The following is a 27,779-nucleotide window of genomic DNA, read 5'->3' as shown; positions in this document are numbered from 1 at the left end:
ATGAACATTTTGGAAAGGCTAAATAATTTACATTTCTCAATCTATGGCCGTGCTAATATATTAAAAATGTTGATTTTTCCAAAATGTTTGCATTTATTTTGAACAACACCTCTTTGTTTTCGTCTTTTTATTTTATTAAAATTGATAGAATGGCATCCAGGTTCCTTTGGAGTTATCATCGAACCAGACGGGCCCTGAAATGGTGCTCTCTTCCGAGAATGAAGGGTGGCTGGGGAATCCCCAATTTCAGGCTATATTATTGGCTTATCTCATTAAGATATATGGGGATATTAATCTTTCCAGACGATATCACGGAAGAACCGATCCATCCTTCAATTTATGAAATGCTATTAGGTGAGGAAGTCTCTCAATATTTAGTAAGAATTGTAGAGCCCAGCTACTATAAAAAGACTAAGTTCAAAACTTTAATAGCAGCCTCGGTAATCTGGAGGCAGATAAAAAAGAAAATTATTTGGTGTGGTGATCTAAACCATTTCTCTCCAGTTTTGAATAATCGTATGTTACCTGAGATTTTTAATGACCAAATTATGAAAAGATGGCATCTAGCTGGGATTCGTTTATTTGGGGACTTCTATCAAGGCACTCAAATCGTCTCATTCTCTATTCTACAACTAGAATATAAACTGTCTAGAAATGATTTTTTCAAATACCTCCAGGTACGGAGGTTTCTGGAATCTAAGGGTCTTCTTGACCATAAATGTATGAGTAAAAATAATATTCTAGAAATCAGTAGAAGGGTAAAGAAAATAGGTTTTGTTAATCAGATGACTGTAAATCAATTGGATGACGATTTGAGTTTGATTGAGAGTAAATGGCAGAGGAAACTTGAAATTGAAAAAGTTGATATATGTAGATCTATTGAACTATCGATTAGGATGGAATTTATTTGCTCGCGTCAAAGCGAGCATTTCATGTCAATTTATGATTTATATTACTCTCCGGCTAAATTGGCTAAATGGTAGGTCAGTAATGGGGATCAATGTAAACGATGTGATGCAGTAGCTGCTGATTCTATACATATGTTTTTTAACTGCCCGAAACTTTCTCAATTTATCTTAGATGTCGAATTTTTCTTAAATAATAGTTTGGGGATTACTATAAGATTAACTGCCGAAATTATTATTTTTGGTCTCCAAACGGATCATATAGGAATGAGATCAGCCGCTGAAGAAGGCTTTTTATTTATCTGTATGTCAGTTTTTCGTTTTTGTATTACTTCTCGCTGGTTAGATCCTGAGCCTCCAGCTTTTAATCATTGGCAATTAAAATTGTTATCGATATATCAACTAGAAATGGCAATTTATAGATCTAAAGGTTTAAAAAGGAAGACATTTGGTCAAAAAGTTTGGGCTCCTATTTCAAAATGGATATGATTGGATTTGATCATGTTACGTTATGCCAAGTGCTCTCTGCAAACATATTGTTATTATTTGTGTATTGACTGTATAAACCATTATGCTATGTACCATGCTCAATTCACAACTGATTGCTGAATGAAATTAATAAACAAATCTTTTAAAAAAAAGACCAGGATGCCATGAGCTTAGGTGCAATCAAATTAAATCACTGTTGTTGGGCTGCCAATATACAGTAATTTACAGGGTCAACGGGCCCCTCACAGTCCTGGGCCCCGTGCCACTGCACCTGCTGCACCGTTAGTAAAGTGCACAGAAGCATGAAGACTCAACAAGCACCAGCAGGAGTGTGCGATGAATGGACCAAGAACAGCAGGAGCTTCTGCCATCCGCTGGGAAAACACAAACATGGAATTCAAACAAAATATCTCCAAGTCTAAGGCTGAAAGAGATATCTTCCATCATGAGGAGCACATATAAATGAATGCTTGCAGTGATTCATTTGTTTAAAAAAAATCCCTGTGCCAGTGCTCATGCCACCGCTGTTGCTGCACACGTGCAAAGCTGGCGCTGCACCATTAGTTTAGTGCCCTATTGGCTAGTTCTCCAGCTGGGGGAGTAAATCATTAGGGGCCCCTTGTACAAAGCATTTTTGCAGTCGGAAACGTCCAACCACAAAAATGCTTTTACAAATGTACCAAATACAAATTGTGATTCGGTAACACGCTACTTACTTGCAATTAGTGTGTGCAATTTGGTATTTAAAAGGGGCGGGTGTACGGCATTCCTTTCAATTACTGAATCTGAATGGGCTGTATGAATGTTTTGCGACTGAATCATGGTCAAATTTTACTGACTCCCTGAAGTAGGTGGTAACCCATTTGCAAATAGATAGGAGTCCTTTGAAGAATGGATAACAAATATTTTTAAGAGCAGGCAGCTGTCCCACGTACCCCAATGTCTACTCTAATTAAAAAATTAAACGAAAAAGCGTATTTTTTTCCCTTTTTAAATGCATCCCATCATCCTTTAAGGAAAATGGGCTGCATTAAAAAAAAACAGACTGCTTTTTTAAAAACCAAATCATAGACATGGTGGTATGCTGACCTCAGTAGGCTCCATCTCTGTGATGGTTTTGATTCCAAATGGGTCTCGAATTGCGACCTACCACACTAATATGCATGAGGCAGGTCTATTTGACACTTGCTAGCAATCGCTAATGAAACTTAAAAGAGTTTCATACATTACGAATCCCGATTTCCAAATTGCAAATCGTAGAATATCGCAAATAAGAAATCGGTATTCCTGATGCTAGTTCATCCTGCCCTAAGTCTTGGTGTATTTTGCATTCTTCGAATGAGGAAAGCAAAAAAGGGCTGGGAGCTGAAAAAAAGAAATTAAAAAATCAGTATGGACACAGTACTTACTCCTTACAGGAGGTAAATCAAGTTATACCTGGCGGCACTCATAGATAGAGGGCTGCTCAGTGGGTTAGCTGCTTTCCATTTGGTTGTAGCCGCACTCTTTACTACCGAAGCCTGAGCGCTGTAGAGCTTACAGAGCGACACAAAAATAAATGCGCGCCCTCTAGGAGGGGATCTTAAATGCACAGAATGCTGACTCAAACCCATTGAAATGCAAGATACAGCAGGATTTATTTAAGAAAATATGTCTATATACATCTGCAATAACCACAGTTCAACTATTAACTCTTAAACATATGTGATGAAAGGTATGAAGGGGAATGTAAAAGAGCCCCTGTTTCTTTCTGCAGCTCCAACGGTAATCATGCACAACAAAGAGCGAGCAGCACCTGGGCTGAAGACAGAAGCAAGTCTGTTCCGCGAGGCGAGTACCTCTGTGCGCTGCAGAGGGGCATCGGGCTTCGATTTGTTAGCACATTGGCATCTGCAAATAGGGGGCTGTGCTGAGAGCCCTAGCTGTGAGCTCAAAGTTGTTGTGACGTGTAAGTAGTAGTTTAGTGTGTGATTTGTAAGATGGCGAGAGAGCTTTGCGGCTGTGCCCTCATGTAACGGCGTGAGCGAGGTAGTAAATGAATCCTATATTTGGTTGGTACAATAGAATCAACTAGCAGTGAGAAACACTCTGGACATTTATAAAGAAATAACACGAGGGTGTGATTGGTTACCGATCATATCTCCTTACATTCTTGTATGGGCGCTCGCAATCACGCTTCACAGGTGACCAGAGCTGCAATTACGGAACTGGGAAAATGACTCATCTGAATGATGCTGCCTCACTGGGGGCACATATGACTAAGCATGCTTGCGGCAGGGTCAGAAATTACTTCTCTAAATACGTTTAGCACAGGCATACCATTATGCACCGAATGCTTGCTTTTTGAACACTTTTAGCTGGGACTTAAACATTAGTATGCCGCACATCATGCCCTTAAATACCGAAAAATGCTAATTAGTGCATGGCCTTTTAAAATAAATGAATCTGAAAGGGACAGATCACGCCCGGAGAGCCACAGCTGCCTGTAAAGCCCTGCAGCCTCTCTCAGAAACTAGTGCAGCAAACGGCATGCGAAGAAGAAGGATGCTGCACAACTTTTGTCCCTCTGCAACTAAATACACTGCCATTTAAGAGGTAAGCTGCAACATTCTCCCTCTTCCGCTGTGGTATGTTGCTAGGCCCAAGATCTGCTCTCTGTGCTCCTTCACGCAAGAGATCTTTTTTTTCCACGCTGCTCGCTTTTGAAAAGCAAAAGCTGCAAATGGTGCCTCAGTGATGAGTGAAGTGTATGTGCTTTGCAAGGCAGTTTGCGCACTCGTGGTTATTACACTATATGCACGTACCCTACAGGGAACACTGGCCATTAGGCATTTTTGACTATAAGCCCTCGCTAAGTTACAACATTCCAGTAAAACGTACTTTGGGGTAAGCAGGACATAAGATTGTTACAGTGAAAATGGATTTATCTTGTTTGTATTAACTGGTGTTGTAGAAACTTTCGTTTTGAGTGAAGTTCCTGGCATAAACTGTGCAGTGATAGGGTTCAGTTTAGTGTGTATTATTTGGTGCCGTTGCATATGTGCCTTACCAGTAAAGCTCTTCCCACACACTGTGCAGTGATAAGGCCTCTTTCCTGTGTATGCACTTTGATGCCATACATGGCCTTTCTTTCTAAGAAAAGCGCTTGGAAGACACGTTGCAGTGATAAGGTTTCTCTCCAGTGTGTTTGGTGTTACAAGACTTGACTTTTGATTTAAGCTCGTCTCGCACACAGTGCAGTGAAAAGGCTTCTCTCATGTGTGTACGCTTTGATGCCGTACAAGGGATCCCTGATAAGCAAAGCGCTTGGAACACTTAATGCAGAGATAAGGCCTCTCTTCGGTGTGTGTTCTTTGATGCAGTACAAGGGTTGCCTTCTGAGAAAAGGTTTTTGAACATACAGAACAGTGATGAGGCCTCTATCTTGTGTGTACGATTTGATGGTGTACAAGGGTCGCCTTACGAGAAAAGCACTTTGAACACTCAGTGCAGTGATAAAGCTTCTCTCCTGTGTGTGTTCTTTGATGCCGTACAAGGGAGTTCCTGTCAGCAAAGCGCTTGGAACACAGAGTGCAGTGAAAAGGCCGCTCTCCTGTGTGTGTTCTTTGATGCAGTACAAGGATTTTCTTATGAGCAAAGCGCTTGGAACACACTGTGCAGTGAAAAGGCCGCTCTCCTGTGTGTGTTCTTTGATGCAGTACAAGGGATCTCTTATCAGTAAAGCGCTTGGAACACACAGTGCAATGATAAGGTTTCTCCCCTGTGTGTTTTCTTTGGTGCTTTAGTAGATGCACCTTTTGATTGAAGCTCTTCTCACACACAGTGCAGTGAAAAGGCTTTTCTCCTGTGTGTGTTCTTTGGTGCTGTAGTAGATTTGCCTTTTGATTGAAGCTCTTTGCACATACAGTACAGTGATAAGGCCTCTCTCCTGTGTGTACACTTTGATGCCGTACAAGGCTATTCTTATGAGCAAAGCGCTTGGAACACTCGGTGCAGTGATACGGCCTCTCTCCAGTGTGTGTTCTTTGATGCTGTAAAAAAGTTGCCTTTTGACTGAAACACTTTTTACACGTTTCGCAGGGATATGGCCTGAGGCTGGTATGTCTTTTTTTGTGCCTCACAAGAAGTCTCATATTGATAAATTCTTTGTCACACACATTACAAGCAAAGCGTCTCTCCTTCATGTGCATTCTGCGCCGTTTCCTTAAGTAGATGTTTTGAGTAAAATTCATCTTGCCTCCGGAACCTTTATGGCTTTCTTTCCCATTCATATTTTCTAGATGTGATTGTTGTTCTGCAAAATAGAAAAAACATTTAAAATTACATGAAGAAATTATTTCTTGAAAAAGCTGCTTTGATATAATATGGAGAAGTGAACAGTTACAATTCAGGGGAAAAAATGGATGTTCTAGGAAAAAGTCACACTTCCCTTTGAGACACAAATGGTGGCTAGTCCTCCTACACAAAGTGCGTTGACCTGGTCCTGCAGCAGGAGCATGCTGGGAAATCAAGTGATTCCCAAGAACCACTGTTCGACATGGGGTTTCTGGTTGGCTAGGGTAGGCACCTAAGCCAGGCAGAATCCACCAGTCTAGTCAGGGTAAGCCAGATACACACCTGAGATAACCTGCGCTCACCCTCTGGTAGCTTGGCGCAGAGCAGTCAGGCTAGTTTAAAGATGCAATGTGCAGAGCATTTGTGCAACACACTAGTGCAGCAACACAGTGAGTAAACCACAAAAGGGAATCGACGCAGGATTAAGTAAAAATAGATTCTATATTACACACTTACTTTTATCTTCTTGGCACAGTACGAAGGGGGAGACAGAATTGGCAAAATTTTGGCTTACAAGGTAGCCGATAAAAAAGCCAAAACTACTATAAAAGTAATAAAAGGGCTAGACTCTAAGGAATACAGAAAATCGGAGCAGATTCTAGACCAATTCGCTAAATATTACTGCCACCTATATACTCCAGAAAACTCACCTATTTCAGAAGAAATTAGACTATATTTAGAGACGTACCTACCCAGGAGATTAGATGTGGAAGCAATCAGACAACTTGGCGATGTGCTGGCTTTGAGGTCAGCCTTAATGACTTTTGGAGCTTGGATCTCGTCCTGGCTCTCCATCGGAGCTCTGTATGTTATGTTGCTATCTATGGAGTAGTTCTGGGCCCCTTATGCAGCAGCTTTGGTGGTGGGCCGCTTCGTCTGGGGAAACTCGGCAAACCCAACCCGACCCTCTTTCTGGGACTCTTCTCCGGCATGTTTGTGAGACAATGATTTGATGATGATTTAGAGAAGGAGATACATCTTTGTACACTACAAGTACATGAAAACAGATAACACTGGTCGATTTTGTGCTTAAATGTTTCTTCAAAAACATCTGGTTAATCTCTGCTTCACAGAATGTGAATTTCAGTGTAATGTGAACTGAACTATTTCTGTGTGCTTTCCTTGTCCACCTTTAGTTTTCTTACTCCACATAGCGTAATCGTATTAATTTGCGTAATGGCGTCATATATTCTATTAGAAGCTGTTTCGTTCAGTTCCTGTCCAGCGACATGTGGACTTTCAGTGTCGCTGTCTTTATCTTTAAGCATTTTATTCAGGCTGGCACTGCGCTGAGACTCCACCAGTGCCAGCATCGATTCTGCACTTCAACTGAGGCACATGTGGCACGCACGAGCAGTGTGCTGGACCACGGCAAACTCTCTGGAAGAGCGCTTTCAGTGTACGAACTTCATATCCCCGATCTTGTCACCAGTTATAGCTTCCTGCGAGACCAGGTACTCACCAATAACCAAGCCACACGTGGAGAGTAGTTGAACACATCTTGATTACACTACGTGACTTCTGACCATAATCAGATACTGTTTGAATTTAAAACTGTGGATAGTAAACAAGCGCCCCGACAGTTTACATTCCCTAGATATTCATTAACAGATTCTGAATTTATTCTTGGCATTAAAAGGCATATAAAGGAATTCATAATATTGAATATTAATTCAACAACTGATAATTTTGTATGGGATGCAGGTAAATGCAACATTAGAGGCTATGCACAACAATATATTTTAAGGGACAACGCTGAAAAACGTGGTGTAGAAAAACTGAATACATCTAATATTTTATTTGTTGAACAACAATTGGCTGATGCCATAACACAGGGCAAAACTAATATTGAAGAGTTAGGATTAGGATTAGTGTCATTGAGGGCGGCACTAAAGAGAACCCTCAGGGAGAAATACAGCTCAAAAATACACAAATACAAGTTGGCACAGTACGAAGGGGGAGACAGAATTGGCAAAATTTTGGCTTACAAGGTAGCCGATAAAAAAGCCAAAACTACTATAAAAGTAATAAAAGGGCTAGACTCTAAGGAATACAGAAAATCGGAGCAGATTCTGGACCAATTCGCTAAATATTACTGCCACCTATATACTCCAGAAAACTCACCTACTTCAGAAGAAATTAGACTATATTTAGAGAAGTACCTACCCGGGAGATTAGATGTGGAAGCAATCAGACAACTTGGCTCCAAGATTACAATCGAGGCCATTGAGATAGCTATACAAGCATTGCCTTCAGGTAAGGCTGCGGGAGAAGATTGTTTGCCTACAGAGATTTATAGGATTTGTGAAAAGGAATTACTTCCTCGCTTCCAGCTGGTAATAGACTCTATGGGGCAAACAGGAAGTGCTCCTATATAATGGCGTACTGCTAAAAAGAACGAACCGCCGGAGGAACAGGGGTCATATAGGCCAATCTCATTAATTAATACTGATGCGAAAGTGTTTGCCAAAGTCTTGGCAAATCGCCTCGCTCCTATTATGCCAGATTTGGCCAACTGCCAACAACATGGGTTTGTGGTGGGGAGAGACACCACTACCCATATTAATACTGCTGTTACTGCCTTCGACGTGGCTGCAGCTACTCTCACCCCACTCGGAATGGTTATGTTAGATGCGGAGAAAGCATTCGACCGAGTGGGGTGGGAGTATTTATGGGCAACGCTGAGTGCATTTGGTATACAGGGGCAATATCTCGGATGGGTCCGATCTTTATATGAATCACCAACGGCAATAGTTAGCTATGTAGGAGCCAACTCGGCTAATTTTTCAATCAAAAGGGGGACTAGGCAGGGGTGTCCTTTATCACCCCTGCTTTTAGCTTTAGCTTTGGAGCCATTCTTAAATGCATTAATAGCTCAAGATAATATAATCCCAGCAGAACATGGAGGCAAGAGTTTGAAAATTACAGCTTTTGCTGATGATATAGCTATATTTACCACCGACTTAGTCCTGGCCATTCCTACGATAATTGAGGAAGCTAGCAAATTTGGGGGCATATCGGGGTACAAGTTAAATGTGAGTAAAACTCAAGCAATCGCCAACTATAAACCTACGCAACCGATATTAGGGCTTTGTCCAAATGCTATTTATCTAGGAGGTAAGCTTACTGCCGATATAGAGAAAATCATAGCACTGAATTACGACCCTCTACTCAATGAGATAACTGCCACTCTTACAAATTGGCATAAGATACCACTTAGCTTGGTAGGACGTATAATTCTAATTAAAATGAAGATTGTACAGAAGCTATTGTATCTATTTAGGTCTATCCCTATGCAACTGAATAATCTATATATTAAGAGAATAGAGAGCATATGTAGTAGCTATATTTGGGGCTATAAAAAAGCCACATTGAAACTCTCAATAGAAAAGGGAGGATTACATTTCCTGGATTTCAAAATCTATTTTTTTGCAACTTTTGTCCAACTTATACGTAGTCTTTTGTTAAAGGAAAGTTCCTTATTCAATCATCAATTTATGTTGGGATCAGATAGCAACCAGTTCGTGTTTCGTGTGCATGACCCGAATTACTACAAGAGGGTCAAGTTTAAGACCGCGAGAGATATTAAAAGAATTTGGGATCAAATTATGATCACTGACAAGATCTCATTTTTTAATGCTGAGCTACAAATTTGGGGGAATCCAGGGATTCCAGGCATATTTTCTGATGGCGCCAGCGCACAATGGATCGGTCATGGCATAAATAGGCGATCTATATGGGCCGGATGGTCTTTTGAGCTTTAGTACACTAAAAATACTGTATAAAATTAGTGATGTTATGTATTTTAAATATATACAGATACAAGATTTCTTGGTTAATAAAATGAAAATAGAGTAGAACACTCAGACACTTTACAATGTATTTATTCTAGGTATACTAAATCACTTATTAGTAAGAGCTACGCTTGTCTTAATAGTGGCCGGGTAGGGGATTGCGCGAAAATGGCGGACAAATGGACCAGCAGACTATGAGTCAATATCAGTTCCAATCAGATTGCAGGATCACTCAAACAAATAAATCGAGTGGTCCAATCTTCAAATTTGAGGCTACAATTTCATAGAACGGTTACTCAAATTTACTATACGCCTCAAAGAATTGCTAGTTGGACCTCTGGAAATATTTCTAGTGAGCGTTCTAAATGCTCAAAATGCAATATGGAAGCTGCTGGTATAGAACATATGCTCTATCAGTGTCCGGAACTTACAGCATTCTGGAAAGGAATAACAGGGGCTCTTAATAGTAGGCAAATAACAGTACCAGCTCTTTCGGCACATTTGATATTGTTAGAAATACAAGATATTAATAGTAACTATAAAGACCTGACATCCATGGTCTTTGCTTGCGCTAGGTTGGTCATCGCGCGGACTTGGATCTCGAAGGAACCTCCTAGTGTCATGGAATGGTGGAATCTTATCCATGAAATACATACAATGGAGTTATCACTGGCTAAACTTAGTGGTCCTAAAGCATTGAAAGGGAGGGAAAAATATGGGGAACGTTCATTAGATAAACATGTCATTGCTTTGAGAGACCAGCACATTAGCACTACTGTTAAGTCAAGTCAAGATTTGTATAGCGCACTACTCACCCGGAGGGTCTCAAGGCGCTTGATGGGGGGGGGGGGGTTGTTACTTATCAAATAGCCAAGTTTTGAGTTGTTTTCTGAAGGAGAGGTAGTTCTGTGTAAGGCGGAGGTGGGTGGGGAGAGAGTTCCAGGTTTTGGCCGCCAGATAGGAGAAAGATCTTCCTCCCATGGTGGTTTTACGGATACGTGGCATCGTGGCGAGGGCTCGATTGGACGATCGTAGTTGGCGGGTGGGGGTGTAAAAAGTCAGGCGCGTGTTGAGGTATTTGGGTCCTAGGTCGTAGAGGGCTTTGTGTGCGTGGGTGAGAAGACGGAACGTTATTCTCTTGTTGACGAGGAGCCAATGAAGGTCTCTCAGGTGACCGGAAATGTGGTTGTGGCGGGGTATGTCTAGGATGAGTCTGGCGGAGGCGTTCTGAATGCGTTGGAGTTTTTTCTGTAATTTGGCTGTGGTTCCAGCGTAGAGGGTGTTTCCGTAGTCCAGTCGGCTTGTGACAGGTGCTTGAGTGACCGTCTTTCTTGTTTCGGTGGCGATCCATCAGGAGATCTTTTTGAGCATGCGTAGGATGTTAAAGCATGATGATGAGATGGCGTTGACTTGTCTGGTCATCGAGAGGGAGGAGTCTAGAATGAATCCCAGGTTGCGAGCATGGTCCATTGGTTTGGGCGCGCTGCCTAGGGCTGGTGGCCACCATGAGTCGTCCCAAGCTGAGGGTGATGATCCTAGGATGAGGACTTCCGTCTTGTCTGAATTTAGTTTTAAGCGGCTGTTCTTCATCCATTCGGCTACGTCTTTCATTCCTTCGTGTAGGTTGGTTTTGGCGGTGTTTGGGTCTTTGGTGAGGGACAGGATCAGCTGTGTCTCGTCAGCGTAGGAGATGATGTTGAGGTTGTGTTGGCGTGCGATGGATGCAAGGGGGCTCATGTAGACGTTGAAGAGAGTGGGGCTGAGCGAGGAGCCTTGGGGAACGCCGCAGATTACTTCGGTGGCCTCTGATCTGAAAGGGGGGAGGCGGACTCTCTGGGTTCTTCCGGCGAGAAACGATATGATCCAATCCAATGCTTTTCCTTGTATTCCGATGTTGTTGAGGCGTTGTACAAGGGTGCTATGACAGACCGTGTCAAACGCTGCGGAGAGGTCCAGGAGGATGAGGGCAGCTGTTTCCCCGTTGTCGAGTAGTGATCGGATGTCGTCTGTGGCTGCGATGAGGGCAGTCTTGGTGCTGTGTTTGGCTCCGAAACCGGACTGTGAGGGTTCGAGGGAGCCGTTAGACTCGAGGAAGGCGGCGAGCTGATTGTTGACGACCTTCTCTATGACTTTGGCAGGGAAAGGGAGGAGCGAGATGGGGCGGTAGTTCTTAAGTTCAGTGGGGTCTGCTGTAGGTTTCATCAGGAGGGCACTGAGTTCGGCATGTTTCCAGCTTTCCGGGAAGGTAGCGGTGTTGAAGGAGCAGTTGATGATATTCCGGAGGTGGGGTGCGATGATGGAGTTGGCCTTGTTGAAGATGTGGTGGGGGCATGGGTCGGTTGGTGATCCGGAGTGACTGGAGTTCATCAAGCGGATGGTGTCTTCGGTGCTGATCGGGTTCCAGGCGTCCAGGGTGGTGGTGGGGGTAAGGGGGGTGGACTGGTCGCCGAAGCTGTTATGTATGTCAGCGATTTTACTGTGGAAAAACGAGGCTAGAGAGTCGCAGAGGCCTTGAGAGACAGAGTGATGTCATTGGTGTCGGCGCTGGGATTGGTAAGCTCTTTGACGATGCTGAAGAGTTCCTTGCTGTTGTGGGCGTTGTTGTCGAGTCGCTCCTTGAATGCTGATTTCTTGGTGGATCTGATCAGCTGGTGGTGTTTGCGGGTGGCCTCCTTGAGGGCGGTCATGTTGTCTGTGGTTGGGTTTCTGCGCCAGGCTTTCTCGAGGGTGCGGCAGTTCTTTTTGGAGTTCTTGAGGTTGTCATTGAACCAAGAGGCTTTTTTGCTACCTGGCTTGTTGTGTTGCTTTTTCAGGGGAGCTAATTCGTCGGCGCAGTGGGTGATCCATTGTGCGAGATTGATGGCTGCTTGATTTGGGTCCGATGATTTGGCGAGAGGGTTTTGGTTTAGCGATGTGGTGAGCTGGTCGGTGGTAAGTTTGTTCCAGTTTCTGCGGGGGACTTGTTGTGGGTGGTGGTGGGTCATGGTCTTTCTGAAGTTGAAATGTACGCAGCTGTGGTCTGTCCAGTGGAGTCCTGTGGCGTGGTTGAAGGAGACGTGCTTGCTGGAGGAGAAGATCGGGTCGAGCGTGTGTCCGGCGTAGTGGGTGGGGGTATTCATCAGTTGTTTGAGTCCGAGATTGGACACGTTGTCCAGAAGGGTGATGGTATTGTTGTCGTTGTTCTTTGCCAGGTGGAAGTTGAGGTCCCCTAGGAGAATGTAGTCCTCGGAGGGGAGGGCGTGTGGGCTGATGAAGTCAGTGATGTCTTCGCAGAATTGTGTGCGGGGTCCTGGTGGTCTGTAGATGAGTGTGCCTTTAAGTGTGGTTTTGGGGTCGGTGTGTATCTGGAAGTGGAGGTGTTCGGCGGCTGTGAGGGTGTCGTCGGAGCTGGTCGTGATGCGGATGGTTTTCTTGTGGACGATGGCGATGCCTCCTCCTGTTTGGCTGATGCGGTCCTTTTGGATGATCTTGTAACCATCCGGGATGGCTATGGCGATGTCGGGCGCTGATGAGGCGTTCATCCAAGTTTCTGTAAGAAAGGCAATGTCCGGCGTGTTGTTGTCTAGTAGGTTCCATAGTTCAATGGCGTGTCTGTGGATCGAACGGGTGTTGAGCAGGATGCACTTCAGGTGGTTGTTGTCGGAGCTCTGTTTGGCGTTTGTGGATATAGTGTGGGTCTTGAAGCAGTCAAACTTGCAGGATTGGCAGGTGAAGGGTCCATGGGTGCGTCCTGGGGCGGCTTGGTGACAGTCGGGGAGACGGCCGGTGTTGAGTGCAGAGAGGGTTGCGTCGTCGTACGTTAGGCGGGTGGAGTGGATTTTGCAGGGGGTCTGGCGCTGGGCGCGGTCCAGCCACGGACGGGCGTAGACGGGCTTACCTTTGGCGCGCATAGGGCGCGTCCGCTGCGCGTGGACGCTGTGCGTATGTTGCTCTGACATAAGTGGATAGTGGAGGGGGGCGGAGCGAGGGAGGAGCAGCTGGGAGGCGGGAGCGGGGTGGCGAGTGGGTAGGGTCAGTAGGAGCTGGAGGGAGCGGGGGCGGGGCCGCGGGGAGCAGCGGCGTGGACGGGCTAAGGGCACAACAACAATGCTGGGCGAGATCACTGGCACAAAGGAAGTCGTGGGCACAAAAAACAATCACTGGCACAATCAATGGCACAGAATGCGGTCGCAGGCACAAATAGCTGCTACAATTGTAATCAACAATAAACAATAAAAGAGTGTCTTAAGGAGTAGGCTTGACCACAGTAAGGAGCAACAAACTTAAGATACAGGAGCAACCTCACTGGGATGTTAAAGAAAGCCCTCACTCACCACCTAGTGATGACATGCTTCATCATCGGGCTCCACCAAAGAGACCGAGTGTCTCTTTGGTGTGCTGCAACGCCAGATTTACTGCGGAGCGGGATGGTGAGTTCAGGACGTGTTGTGTGAAAGTAAATTAGTGAGTGATGAGGGTATTAAAATAGTCAGTAGTGTATCAGAAGGTAAATATTTATTCTATGATCACTAAAGACAGTATTAACATTTTTATGTGTATGGAAGCAGTCCACTTTTAGTTGAATGGTAGATTCCTATATATTGGTCGACATGTTTCTTGCCATAGAAACGGTGTGATTTTACCCGGCAATTCTTCAGGACTATAAGTGTTCTATACCCTGGCGGTATGGACACGCTAAGACCCACCCTTACCTAGGGACGTGAAAGTGAAAAAGAACAAAAAGGTGAAAAAAAGTGCAAAAAATTAGGAAGAATAAATATCTTCCTATTAACTCCTGGTTTAGGAGGCTTCAACTTTGCGGTTTCTGCACCTGGAATAGAAAGGGGGGCAAAGACATACATATAGGACAGAACAGACATTTAGTACTGGTACTGATTGCTACTGTACGTCTATGGTGCTCCATTTGGTGGCATAGAGACGAATGTGGTTAGATAGCGCTATTGTTATCACCACCTTTTATCCCTGGGTTCATAATTGCTAATCCGTGGGAAGTGCGGTGCACTATGCGTGATATGAACTAAGTGTGACTGTGGATTTATTAAAAGAAAAAGCGAGAAGAGAATCTTCAAGGAGAAAATCTTCAGCTTAGCGATCAAGTTAATGGTCATAGAACGATCGCAAAAGGCAAATTAAAATGTCTCACTTTGTAGGTATTAAAATAAATCACAATGGGTCTCAGGAGGGGGGTGGGAGCGTATTCGGCACACCCTGTTATGGAGACGCTATATTGACGACGTCCTGGTAGTATGGCCAGGCAATGACGAACAGTTACAGGCCTTCCTCATCTGGATCAACACACTTGACCCTAATCTGAAATTCACCTTTGAAACAAGTCAATCTGAGGCGACATTTTTGGACATGACGATCAACGTCTCCGGCACAAGACTGACCACTAAAACATACCAAAAACCTACTGCTCATAACAATCTCCTTGAATTCACGAGTTTCCATCCCCGCCCACTGAAGGAAAAAAAAATCCAGTAAAAAAGCCAAAAAAAAGCCAGGCAGAGACCACCACTCTTGTCAGGGCAAGGGAGTTACACACCAAAGATAACCCCTGCTCACCCCCTTGGTAGCTTGGCACGAGCAGTCAGGCTTATCCCGGAGGCAATCTGTAAAGCGTTTGCGCAACACACACATACACAGCAGCAACACCCTAGGCACACCAAAAAAGGAACTCCAAACAAGGTTATATAAAAAAAGCCTTTGTATTGTCATAAACACATTCGAAACATAATCACATAATATACACTGTGCCAACTGGCACTAGGCAATATTCACAGGGGATTATATACAGGACCAGGCAGGCGGGCCCTGGTCATAACCATCAGAACAGGCAAGTAAAACACAGGTAATGAAACAACCAGTAACTACTGGTACCATAATGACCCCAGCATTATCATCTGTAATAAACACATTATGTTTGCATCACTTTGGGCATTCACACATTACACTATCTCCTTAGGCATGAACGCATTAGGATAGACCTCATACTCATAAATCACCTTAGGGCCTGGTGCCCTACAAACCTATTAGTCCCCCTGGTCAACTGGCCTTCTCAGGGGCTCTAATGCCATATGTTCCAAATGTCAGGGCTGCTGCCAATGCAGCAGAATTTGCAGTGTGCAATTGTGCTGGCAGAGGAGTGCATCTCACTTCTGCCTCATTCAGAGATGCCCCCAAAGGAGTGCTGGCCTAAATGTGGCAGCTGCCCTCTACTTGCTGGGCAGCTGTGAAATCCAAAAAGTTGGGCACTGGCACCCTCTGTCCCCCAATGGGACTCTAACAAAATAAATGGGCCCAAACGTTGCAGCTGCCTGCGCTTCGCAGGGCAGCTGTGGGAATCCACCGGCTGTCCTGGCACTCACTGTGGCTCTGGTGCCCAAAATAATGCCCCACAAGCAATGAAGACGGGCAAAGTGCACATGGGAGTCCCGCCCTGGGAATCTGAAAATAAACTCTGTTGTAGTTGCCCACTGTTACGCGGGGCATCTGGAACGAAATCTGGCCAGCATGGGCCTCTAGTTGGCGATTAGACTGGAGAAGGGCCCAAAACGTTGCACCTGCCCGCTTCGGCGGCGCAGATGAGAAAATGCCACAAGTACCAACAATGTGCTCAAGCGGCACCAACATGGCGGTGCATTCAGCCCCCCTCACTCACTGGGGCCGCACTGGCAGATTTGTCTGGGTTCCGGTGGGTGGGGCAGGCACCGACAACGTGACTCGTCTCTCTCCCAACCCTGGGCCCCTCCTCAGTCGGGCAGTCTCTCTCTTCTTTTGGTCCAAGAAACGCGGGGTAGGCTCCCGTCCGCTTCCTTTCTCCTTTTTCCACAGGAGCGCGGGGTAGGCTCCCATCTGCTTGCGGCTTCTTGCAGAGCGCCCCGCTCACAACCTGGCCGCTCTGCCTGGCTTCCAGGTCGCCGCAGGCAGCGCGGCGGCCCCTCTTGTAGATCCTCTGTGTTCTTGGAGCCTCACGCAGGGGGCCAGAACCGGCGGGGTGGGCTCCCACTTCGTTTTTTTTTTTAAAGTACTAATACGTGGAAACAGCGGCAATGCGGGGTGGGCACCCACTCTTTCAATAAAGATGATTGCGGGGTCGACACCCGCCGGCAGCACACACATTTGCAGGTGGGCTCCCACTTCAATAAGGAGCTCATGGGAGTATCCCACATGCTGGGATTCCCTCGCAGCCTCGCGCTGCAGCAGGCCCTGCTCCTCTCCCTTTAGGTGTCCCAAATACAGCGCTCACGAGGCGCTAGGCCACAAAAGTCCTCAAAAAGCCATAAATAAGAGTCCTTGGTGCCTCACGCAGCTGTCTTGTTAATTTCTATGTGAAAATTGGCTTGTCATGAAAGTCCTTACTGGAAATAACCTATCATTCAGTGGCGGCTGGTGACATTTCAAAGTGGTGAGGCACAGGAGTTGGGGATTAATTTGTGTGTAGCGCGCGAGTCCGGGCGACATAAGGGAGTTCTAACGCAAGCATCATTCACTAAATCATTCCCCCAGTAATTCATCCATGTTTCCATCATCTACTGACTGCATACATCTGTTCATGCATACATACATACATACATACATACATCCTTCTAGACTCTCCCATTCAGGCATCCCACCCTTCTATCCATCTATGTATCCATTCACTGGAAAATCATTGATTCATTTGCTCATCATATGGAGCATTCATCCATTCATGTATACATCCACTGATTCTTTCAGAATTACTCTCCTGTAACTCTTTGCCCACCCATCCATCTATGTATCCTTTCACCACTGGTGAATCACCAGAACGCCCAACCATCCATCCATCTTGATTAAAATGCATTTGCTTGACTGTATTTGAATCACGTTTTCTGTTCGCATAATGTTTTGGAGGTGAGTCATTAACAGTAATTCCGCCTCTGTCTACATCAAGGCTGGATGGACATGCTTTTCTTAACAAAGTAATTCAGGTTAACAAGGGGCATATTAAATTGTTTTCTATTCTTACACACAGAATAGGCTCAACTTTGCAGGAGAAAGATTGACTGTGACTGAGAGCAGACTGCAAATGGTGAGCCTAATGCGGTCCTGTTATTAATTCCGATTTACAATTAACTGAAGACAGATATTTCCTGAACTGCTCCAAAAAAAGTTTGCCCATCCAATTTCTCAGAAACAAGCTAACTCAAGCATTCTTAATATTTAACATATAAAGGGGCCTATTCGAGTTTTATTTTTCAGGTGCTTAGCACCTGAATCAATTCAGTAAAGGGGGTGGTGAGGGACAGAGTATCTGAATTAAGCAGAACACTCCTACCCAGTCAACAGATCAGGGCTTGATCCATCACCGTCTTTTAGCTCACTGCACCATCCCAGCTCAGAACCTGGCTACATGCAAATTAGTCTGTGCCTGGCCCAGTGCATCATGGGAACAGGGCAGACCAAACTACCAAGCCAATTCTTTTACTGGAAAGGAAACAAGCTTCCGGGGACCGGTTTCTGGCATTACAGCCTCTTCGGCCCGGCTTGCTTGAATCCTGATGGTGCAGTGAGCAAGGGACTCATGTCTGAGCATACCCTTCCACGCTTATGGTGGACAAAACGATTCAGAAAAGGGGGTGGTGATGGACAGAGTATCTGAATTAAGCAGAACACTCCTACCCAGTCAACAGATCAGGGCTTGATCCATCACCGTTTTTTAGCTCACTGCACCATCCCAGCTCAGAACCTGGCTACATGCAAATTAGTCTGCCCCTGGCCCAGTGCATCATGGGAACAGGGCAGACCAAACTACCAAGCCAATTCTTTTACTGGAAAGGAAACAAGCTTCCGGGGACCGGTTTCTGGCATTACAGCCGTCTTAGGCCCGGCTTGCTTGAATCCTGATGGTGCATTGGCTTGGTAGTTTGGTTTGCCCTGTTCCCATCATGCACTGGGACAGGAACAGACTAATTTGCATGTAGCCAGGTTCTGAGCTGGGATGGTGCAGTGAGCTAAAAAACGGTGATGGATCAAGCTCTGATCTTTGGACTGGGTAAGAGTGGTCTGCTTAATTCAGACACCCTGTTCATCACCACCCCTTTTTCTGAATCATCTAGCACCTGAATCAAACAGCTCATTACAACCCTGCCCCCTTCCTCTGTATTTCCGAATGATCACACTTGCCTCCTGGGATATATGCTGCCAGCCATCCTTCTAATCACGTCTGCTTCGCCTTGGCATGGAGGAGAGGTCAGGTGGATTTTGAGACTGTGGCTTGGTCTGTGCTCTGTGGCCTCCGTTTGACCTCCGCACCCTGGACTCCGCAGCCGCCATGTCACATTTAATAACAGTATGTAAGCACATATGGAGGCCACGCACGGCATCTTATAGGAGGAGGTTTTTCAGCATAAAAAAGGGCATTTTTTCCTAACGGAGCTTCTCTTTCATACCAACAAAGAAAGACAAATGTACGTTTATTTTACGTGACATTGACAAATCCACGAGTCCAAATGCATGAGTGCTAAGCACTTCATTTCCCTCTTTGCTCAGTAGAAATACAATGTCACGTTTCTATTTTTTTATACAGACTAAATATTCTGAATGGAAACAAAACGCTATCTGACATTAAAATACCCCTAAAGGCATCAGTGGGCAGAGCTGAGCAACTGTCTGGGACCTGGGACAGGAGGTGTCAGGGGCGCTGGAGGAGGCTATGTCACGGGGTGAAAGAACAATTAAGCCTCTTTAACAAGTAAATGGTCTTTCTAAAGACCTGTGAAGGACTCGGGTGCGGCTGTGTGTGTGCCCGGGAAGGAATTTCCAGCAGCAGGAAGGGGGCGTGGGGAGATAACTCTGTATTCGAGACGGCAGAGCTGCAACATTTGCTAGTATTTTGCCGTTTTTACATATAAATACAGACAAAGGAAAAATTGGTTTCCGTCTGAATTTATATGTAAAAATCCGTTTAAACGGAAAACCGGGAGCCCTAATTATACACTAGTATCCCCAAATCTGGGGGGATTGCCGCCAAACAGCATTTTTTTAAATCAGAGACGCCACTGTACTTGAGCATTCTGGAATGCTAATAGATTTGATTACTGTTGTTTTGGCTAACAATGACTTTATCAGGAGTAGTATGATTTTATAGCAAGTTGCAATAACAGCACGGCCAGATTATCAAGCACAATCTGTTTTAGGATTTCACCCGATGCACTTGGCTCTTCACAGGGTATCCTTCAAGATCACAACGGCGTTCTTCTTGTTCTATCTGCTGGTGGTGACTTAACAGCTGCATTTCTTATCCATATGTCATTGTTACAGTTGTGTAAGATACTTTCTATATCCTCTTGCAGCCTTGAAAAAGTCTCTATTACAAAACACGTGACGGCTGCCTGTCTGTAATGGATTTTACGTCTCAGACGCAAGAAAGGTGAATAATTGTGGAAACAATAAATCACAACAAACATCTCTGATCCTGCAGTACTTCTTTACTGGCCACAAGGCATGGCCATTGCACTTCGCTGAGTGCTTCAGTATTCCTCTGCTCATTTGGAAGCGAGGTGTTGGCAGGATAGGCCTCTTTGACTTAACGAGAGGGAGCAGCTGTCACTTATCACAGTTGCACATCACAAAGGCTCTGCATGAGCACTCTCACAAAGGTGTTATCACTGGTCTTTTGTGACTCCAGACAAGCTGGACCCAGTGCAAGGAGGAAGGGGATGCCTGACACGTCATGGCGGTGGAAGCCTCTAGAAACTCCTACTAGTGGGCGCAAGGTATAATATTGGACTTCAGACCGCAAAAGAATAAACGCGCTCCCAGTGCCACCTACTGTCCCTTCTAATACTTCATACCAGTAAAAAAAACTCTCAACAAAGTCCCACAAAATTATAGTGTCAGAGACAATTTATATCAATGACACTTAGTGACCCCTCCTAACATATCTCACCATTAAAATGAACTCTCAATCAAGTTCCTCAATGCTAAAGTTCAAGATGTTCTCTTGCGAGTATACTGTGTTTTTATATCGACACTGTTATTCTAAGCCTACATGGGGATTGTTTTGTCCATCTTCTTCCAATATTATCTCGTGCATATACTGTTATCTCAAGTTGATGCTGCTTCCTATCCTACCATGTGCCTATAGCAGTGACCCATCCTTTGTGATGTCTACTAGTCTATGCTGATAATGATATACTACCTATGATGTCGGTGTTTAACTTGTATATATGCCGTCGAATATAAAGGACGTTTCTGCAGACTGACCAATAAACTCCATCACAACCACCAGCTCCAAGATACCATGACCACTAAGAACCCAGTGACATCAACAGCCCCTACCGGCGCTTTTCGGCATTCAAGGCCCCCTTTTCTTCAAAGGGATTCTACCAGACCGCCTTGGTGACCTTCTTCACAAGCCTCTGACACTTGGATCCCACTCTTCCAAAGAAGTGCCCACCAACCGTCCACTGAAGGGCCAAATGTTAGATTCAGGCGGCCATCTCAGCTGTTGGAGGCTGCCTCTTGACCACTATGCACACCTCTGAATGCTTCTCCTGAAGTCTAACTTAGGTTATCCCCAGAAACAACTTCTGAGTATCACTGCAACTTTGGGAGCGTGGAAAGATACGCCCCCAACTCATTTCTGCAAAACCTCTCCAAACATGCTGCCTACAAACACAAAATCCTTAAAGAACACCCAGAGACACTAACAACAGACATCTACAATCCAACACACGGAAGTCTTAAAATGGACTTCATCTTCTACACTACGAAACCCACCAAAAGGAGAGAAAACGTAATTCAACACCTTCATGTAACTAATGCCACCAATGTCCCTTAAGGATCTAAACAAACTATATCCCTATCCCAGAACTTTAGCAGAGATCTGTCCATCGCTATATACAGAAATGGGAACATCCTAATCCAAGCCACTGAACAAAGGGCTGGGATCTCATTTTGGCCGCCATCTTGGGGGTAGGACTTCCACCCTCGCGCTCTAGCAGCGCTACAAAAAGCTCACCCCCTCCTCCGCGCAGCGGACGCGATCAGCGGCCGCGCCGGATCTGCGCCGGTGTCGTGCCAGAGTCCTGCCCGTCTGCGCCCGTCAGCGTCCCGGAGGCGTTCGGCGTGGCAGGTACCTCTGGCCACTATGCTCTCTTACACCGCTCAGGAGCTTCTTGCGTTGCGCAATTGGAATGTGTCGTGCCTGTCAGTTTTCCCTGGCCGATATAGGGGTAAGCATAAGTGCCCTGCGTGTCTTTGGCACCCTGTCCGCTCCCTCCCTTCCCCTCTTCCTGCGAAGGAGAGCAGCTTAAAACATCTCTGTTTACTCCTCAATACGAGGTCGTTGCATCGCCACACTCAAGAGATCTTTGATCTCTTGTCAACTACCAGTCCCACCTGTCTGATGCTCACCGAGACATGGCTTAATGATTCCTCCAACCCGGACATAGTGGCTGCTATTCCCACTGATTACACCATCCACCGACAGGATAGAGACAAGGGCAGAGGTGGAGGAGTTGCCTTGGTTGTGAAGAACTCTTTTCCGTGCACGGTCACGCATACTCACACCATCGAAGGGGCTGATTCATTAGCCTTTACCATCTCCCTATCGCCGCAACAAGCACTGAAGGGCTTGCTTGTTTATAGACCCCCTGGTCCTGTAGGCTCCTTTCTCGATGACCTTCAACAGGTCATGTCGGTTCTTGTCCTGAGATCGGAGCAATGCCTACTTGCGGGAGATTTCAACTTCCATATGGACGACCACAATGACCAAAATGCCATCAAATTGCTGGATATCGCATCTACCATGGGTCTCTCCCCTTATCTTTCTGGTCCAACTCACGATAAAGGCCACACACTTGATCAGGTTTTTTCCACCATACCTGTCATGAATGCTACACTTTTGCCAATCGTGTGGTCTGATCACTTTTTGGCCCATTTCGAAATTCATTCTATCTCGGCCGCCCTCGCTAGCGCCACGAGACAGCAGGGCAGCAGCTATAGGACACTTCATCGGGTGACCTCAGATATGCTCACACATGCTCTGATTGATCACCCTGTGGTCTGCACTGGGGATCTGGAGAAAGATCTGGAGAGCTTGCAATCCTGGCTTCTTGCCAGACTAAATGAGTTCGCTCCCTTACAGCCACCCAGGTCCGCTGCTCGGCGGGTGTCTGCCCCCTGGTATACGGAGGAACTAGCCCTTGCCCGTAGGCAATGCAAAGTGGTAGAGCGTGCGTGGAGAGCCCAGTATGAGCCCGAGGCCAAACAACGATATAAAACAACGATCAGGTCATATCATGAAATTGTCCTTCAGAGCAAGAAACGGTATCTTGCCAAAAGGATTGACGATGCTGCGAACTCCTGTAAGGAGATCTTCTCAATCGTGCGTGAATTTACTAGCCCCCGGTCCATCTCTACTCAGGGTGCTCCGGCAGAGACCTGGGCTAACACCATTGCCAATTTTTTTACCACCAAAATTAGGCAAATCCAGGTCTCTTTCCCGCAGAAAGACCCAGATGATGTGTCTGTGATGCCGATTGAGGCAGCGTCTCTCTCTCCCCCGGGCCCAGTTCTGCTTGATTTTCCTCCTCTCTCGGCTGCAACATCTTTAACCCTGATGAGGAACCTCAAGTCGGGCTCACCATTAGATCCCTGCCCGGCAAAATTTCTGGCAAAAGTGGCAGATGCCATAAACCCTATTGCCAATCCCATCCTGAATCTATCCTTGAGCGAGGGCTTTCTGCCTCAGACCTGGAAGCAAGCCATGGTCATCCCTCTGATCAAGAAACCCAATCTTGATCCAGAGGCACCCTCCAACTACAGACCAATCTCGCTCCTTCCAGCACTGACCAAGATCTTGGAAAAGCACGTGCACAGCGTGCTGTCCAACTTTTTGGAGTCTAATGATCTACTCCATGAATCCCAATCGGGATTCCGTTCCAACTTAAGCACCGAGACGGCGCTCTTGGAAGTCTCGGAGATCGTTAGAGAGGTGCTGGACATGGGAGGCAGGGTGTTGTTAGTCATGCTAGACCTGTCGGCGGCGTTTGACACCGTCCCCCATGAGGATCTCCTCACTAGGCTCCATGACATCGGGCTAGGGGGGACGGTGCTCAACTGGTTTTCTTCCTTTTTGGCCAACCGCCGCCAGACGGTCTGGGTCCCACCCGGATCCGCCGAGATGCCGCCATTGGGAGTCGGAGTGCCTCAGGGCTCTATCCTGAGCCCCACTCTTTTTAACATCTTGATGACCCCTCTGGCGTCATTGGCGGAGTCCTATGGGGCCCGGATCGTCTCTTATGCTGACGACACTCAGCTCCTCTTCACCTGTCGTAAGGGTGAAGAGTTTGATGGCGAAGGGATCCGCGAGTGCCTTGGGGCTGTTTTTAGCTGGTTTTCACAAAACAGCCTCAAGTGTAACTCGGACAAGTCCGAAATATTATTCTTCGGATGCCCCTCGGAACCAGACTGGCGAGGATGGTGGCCTGCCGACATGTTCCCTCCCACACAGTCCTCTAAGTGGGCCAAGAACCTGGGAGTCAAAATTGATAACGAGCTTTCGCTCAAATCCCAGGTTTCTACTCTTACGGGAACTTGTTTTGGGATCCTCAGAATGTTGCGCAAGTTTTTCCCCCTTCTTTCGGAGCAACATCGGAAGATCACTGTTCAGGCCCTCATAGGGTCCAGATTGGACTATGCCAATGTTCTGTATTTGGGCCTGCCTGAATATCTCCTCCAACGTCTACAGATCACCCAGAACGCTGCTGCGCGTGCCATCTTTGGCCTTCATCGCCGCACTAGTGCCTCTAATCTTCTTCTATCCCTCCACTGGCTTCCGGTGCGGAAGAGGATACTATTTAAGACCATGACTCTTGCCCATAAGGCCTTACATGGCACTGGTGCCAAGTATCTTCAGAGGAGGTTGGACTTCTATCGACCTGCACGAGCCCTCAGGTCAGAAAACTTAGCCTTGGCCCGGGTACCACGCATTAAAAAGGCTCGGCTAGGCGGCCGGTCTTTCAGCTTCCTTGCTCCGAAAATATGGAACTCGCTTCCACTGTCCCTGCGAAACACCTCTAATCTGCTTGTCTTCAGGAAAGATTTGAAAACCTGGTTGTTTGCTGGATAATCTTCCCTCCGGGTGCCCCCTTTTTATGTTACTGTTGTGTTTTTGCTCTTTTTCATGGTTTGGAGCTCAAAGCGCCGGGACACTCCTTTGGAGTAGCCGTTGCGCTATAAAAGTCCCATTTTAACATAACATAACATAACAAAATTATCTATTTTCCACTTTCCGGCTCTCTGCGCTGCCATGCCATTCGCTCCCACCACCACCCTTCCACCCTCTCCCATGCACGCCCTCATCTAGAGAAGTGTGGCTCAATCGTTAGAGCGGCAGACCCTGATGCAGTAGTCTGGCCGGGACCAGGGTTCAATTCCCGCCTCAGCGGGTCTCGGGCTCAATTTCCTCGGACCTGATAATTCTCGCTTCGGTGCCTATTCTAATCATAAGTCCCACTCTGCACCTCTGGGCAATAGCTTGCTTAATCTCTACAACGGCCCCAACAATGCTGAGGATGCCTGACTTCTCCTTGGGGGTGCCCAGGAGTTGGCTCCTCACAGGGAAAGACCAGGAAGGGTTCCTTGGCGGTATTCGTACAAGCGCCGAGATGCCTACGGGTAGTGATGCGCTATACAAGTACGTAATCATCATCATCATCATCATCATCATCTACTATCTGAACCTTCTACTCCCAAACCCCCTCGCACTGCCCCCCTCTACCTCCCCTACAGCCTCTCTGATCACCCGAAGAAGCACTTAAGCTTCTGTTTCGATATCAAAACGACTTGCCCCCTCTGCATGGCTCACTTCCACTGCCCAGCTTAACTTATCTATCCCACCGGAATACTCTCAGCCCTCCAACCACAGCAGGCTGGATACTACATTAGCCCAGGAGCGGCCTGTGCAGGTAAAAGCGGTGGGGGGCCAGGGGGAATGCGACAGACGACGACAAGGGAAAATTAAATAAATCTTTTCCTCCCTCATTGTCGTCTATAGAACATGCCACCCCCACCCGGCCCCACCTCTCTTATCTGCACGGGCCGCTCCTGCATTAGCTTCCGCCCCAAACTCTGCCGAACGCCATCACACTCCACTTCCTACCACTGACCCAAACACCACTCAACTGATCCCTACAACAGCCCAGCTTGAACTCATAATCAACACTATTCTGGATGAAATCTCATCACTACGTAAGAACGCAAAGATTACCTACTTCCTGCCCCAGCTTCACGCATCTATAGCGAACACTGATCTTGCCACAAACATACACTCTGATCCCCTATCCTTTACACCTAGACAAACTATCCCCTATATCCATCACCAACTCAATCATAGATGCATCACGACTGAAATCACGCAACGGGAAGCTGAAATGCTGAGCAACACGTATGACAATGCCCCGAGCAAGCCTTGCCGCCGCAAGATCCCGGTCATCCTTGGCACGAGTAGAACCCCGAACACCACTCGCCCACCCAGGCGGCCTACCCAATTAACAACCATACAACCCTGTCAGCCTGGTCCAAGATCACTACCTACGCGTTGCTGCTTGCTACTAAACTGTCAGTCAGCAGTCAAGCATGCCACTCAAATAGCCAAAACCATCCTAGGACACAAAATTGACTTCTGCTTTCCAACTGAAACATGGCTGAATGACGACTCATCCACTTTTATCAACTTCCTCAACCCACAGGGCTTCTCAATCATCCGTACGACCGTTAGGATAGTATTGGCGGTGGATTAACCATTATACACAAAAACTATCTGTGCTTAACTCCATTCCTCAACACAAAATACCTTACATTTGAATATGTAGGAGTTCAACTCTTGTCCAAAGGCCCCAACTCTATCAAAATTCATGTCATGTATCACCCTCCTGGTGAAAAATGACAAATCTTTGAGGACTAAACAAACCTATTAATGCAAAACTCCCTTAAAGGCAGGGCAGATGTTCTACTAGGAGACCTGAACCTGCACTTGAACAATGCCGATGATCCCACAGTACAAGCCCTATCCACCCTCCTGGGAGCGAACAATCTCACCCAACACTCAATAAACAAACTCATACCAAGGGCTCTACCCTTGATGCAATCATCTCTAAGTAGAACACCTTATCCCTCCATTCTATCCTACCCACCGACTGGACTCACCACCACCTAATTCTTTTCAATCTCAATGCCATCCATCCAAAGGCCCACCCTCAGAGTACCCGGCACAAGCACTGGCCGAGGAACATACATTCAATCTCCCAGGCAGAGTTAGAAGCATTAGTCAGTTCCCAAATTCCAAGGTGATGATCTCACCGCCCACTACAACAGAAAAATGGGAGAACTCCTTGACATAGTCGCCCCATTGAAACTCAAGAAATCAAGAAGTATCCCTTCCAGATCTTGGTTTAACAACGACCTTAACAAAGAGGCAACAACGCCGATTAGCTGAAAGAAACTGGAGACAACAACCCTTGTTAACACATCTTGCGATAGCGGGAGCTAAACGCATAAAATACAAAAAACACATCTTCAGAGAAGAATCCCCCTTCTTTTGAGCCCACCTTGACAGTTCTAGGAACAGACCTAAAGACCATCTCAACGTCATCAAACAGCAAACCTCCTCTTTCCCTCAACACTCAATAAATGACTCTACCATGCGCTGCGAAGAGTTTGCAACAGTCTTCTCTGAAAAAATATCTAACATTTGAAATCTTTCTTGACCCACCCATCTCTCCGTCCTACACCAAAGGTGTCCCCCCTAGCAAAGAGGGTCTACCCAAGGCCCTACCTCCAACAAATGGTTGTCTCGCCAAACTCACCCTATGCCAGTTGGACTGAATTCGACTATATCCCTTAAGAAGAAGTGCTCAAATTACTCGTTTGCATGAAATTAACTTCGCACATTTCCGATCCACTCCCTCCTGAGCGTGTCAAGAATCTCAGTCACATCATATCTCGCCTGCATGAACCAAAATCATCAACTCCTCCTTTTCGAGCAGCTCCATGCCAAACTCTCTCAAACTCGGCCAAGTCACCCCCTCATCAAACAGAGACGCCGACTAGAACAACCGTAACAATTACAGACCTATATTTATACACATTTACCTTCGGAAGCAAGTCTCATCAAAGCACAAGAGTGCCTGACGAACTTAGTAGTCCCTACGCTGGTACTTTTCAGACTTGATTATTGGAACTCTTTGCTGTCTGGCCTTCCCCGAGAATATTAACATCACTGAGA

At 46.2% G+C, this 27,779-nt stretch overlaps 1 protein-coding gene across 1 annotated transcript in view; it reads right to left on the bottom strand.

Moving 5' to 3' along the window:
- Positions 1-3,012: 3,012 nt before the first annotated feature.
- LOC147736786 (uncharacterized) overlaps positions 3,013-27,779 on the bottom strand; it is a 72,424-nt gene continuing 47,657 nt past the window's right edge. The window contains exon 3 of the mRNA XM_086953490.1: positions 3,013-5,688. Coding sequence (XP_086809616.1) covers positions 4,814-5,688 — 875 coding nt within the window. The 3' untranslated portion in view covers positions 3,013-4,813. The remainder of the gene's footprint in view (positions 5,689-27,779) is intronic.

The sequence above is a fragment of the Lissotriton vulgaris genome, chromosome 1_2 (genome assembly GCF_964263255.1).
Source record: "Lissotriton vulgaris chromosome 1_2, aLisVul1.2, whole genome shotgun sequence".
Lineage (NCBI taxonomy): Eukaryota > Metazoa > Chordata > Amphibia > Caudata > Salamandridae > Lissotriton > Lissotriton vulgaris.
This window is presented reverse-complemented; position numbering and strand designations above follow the sequence as displayed.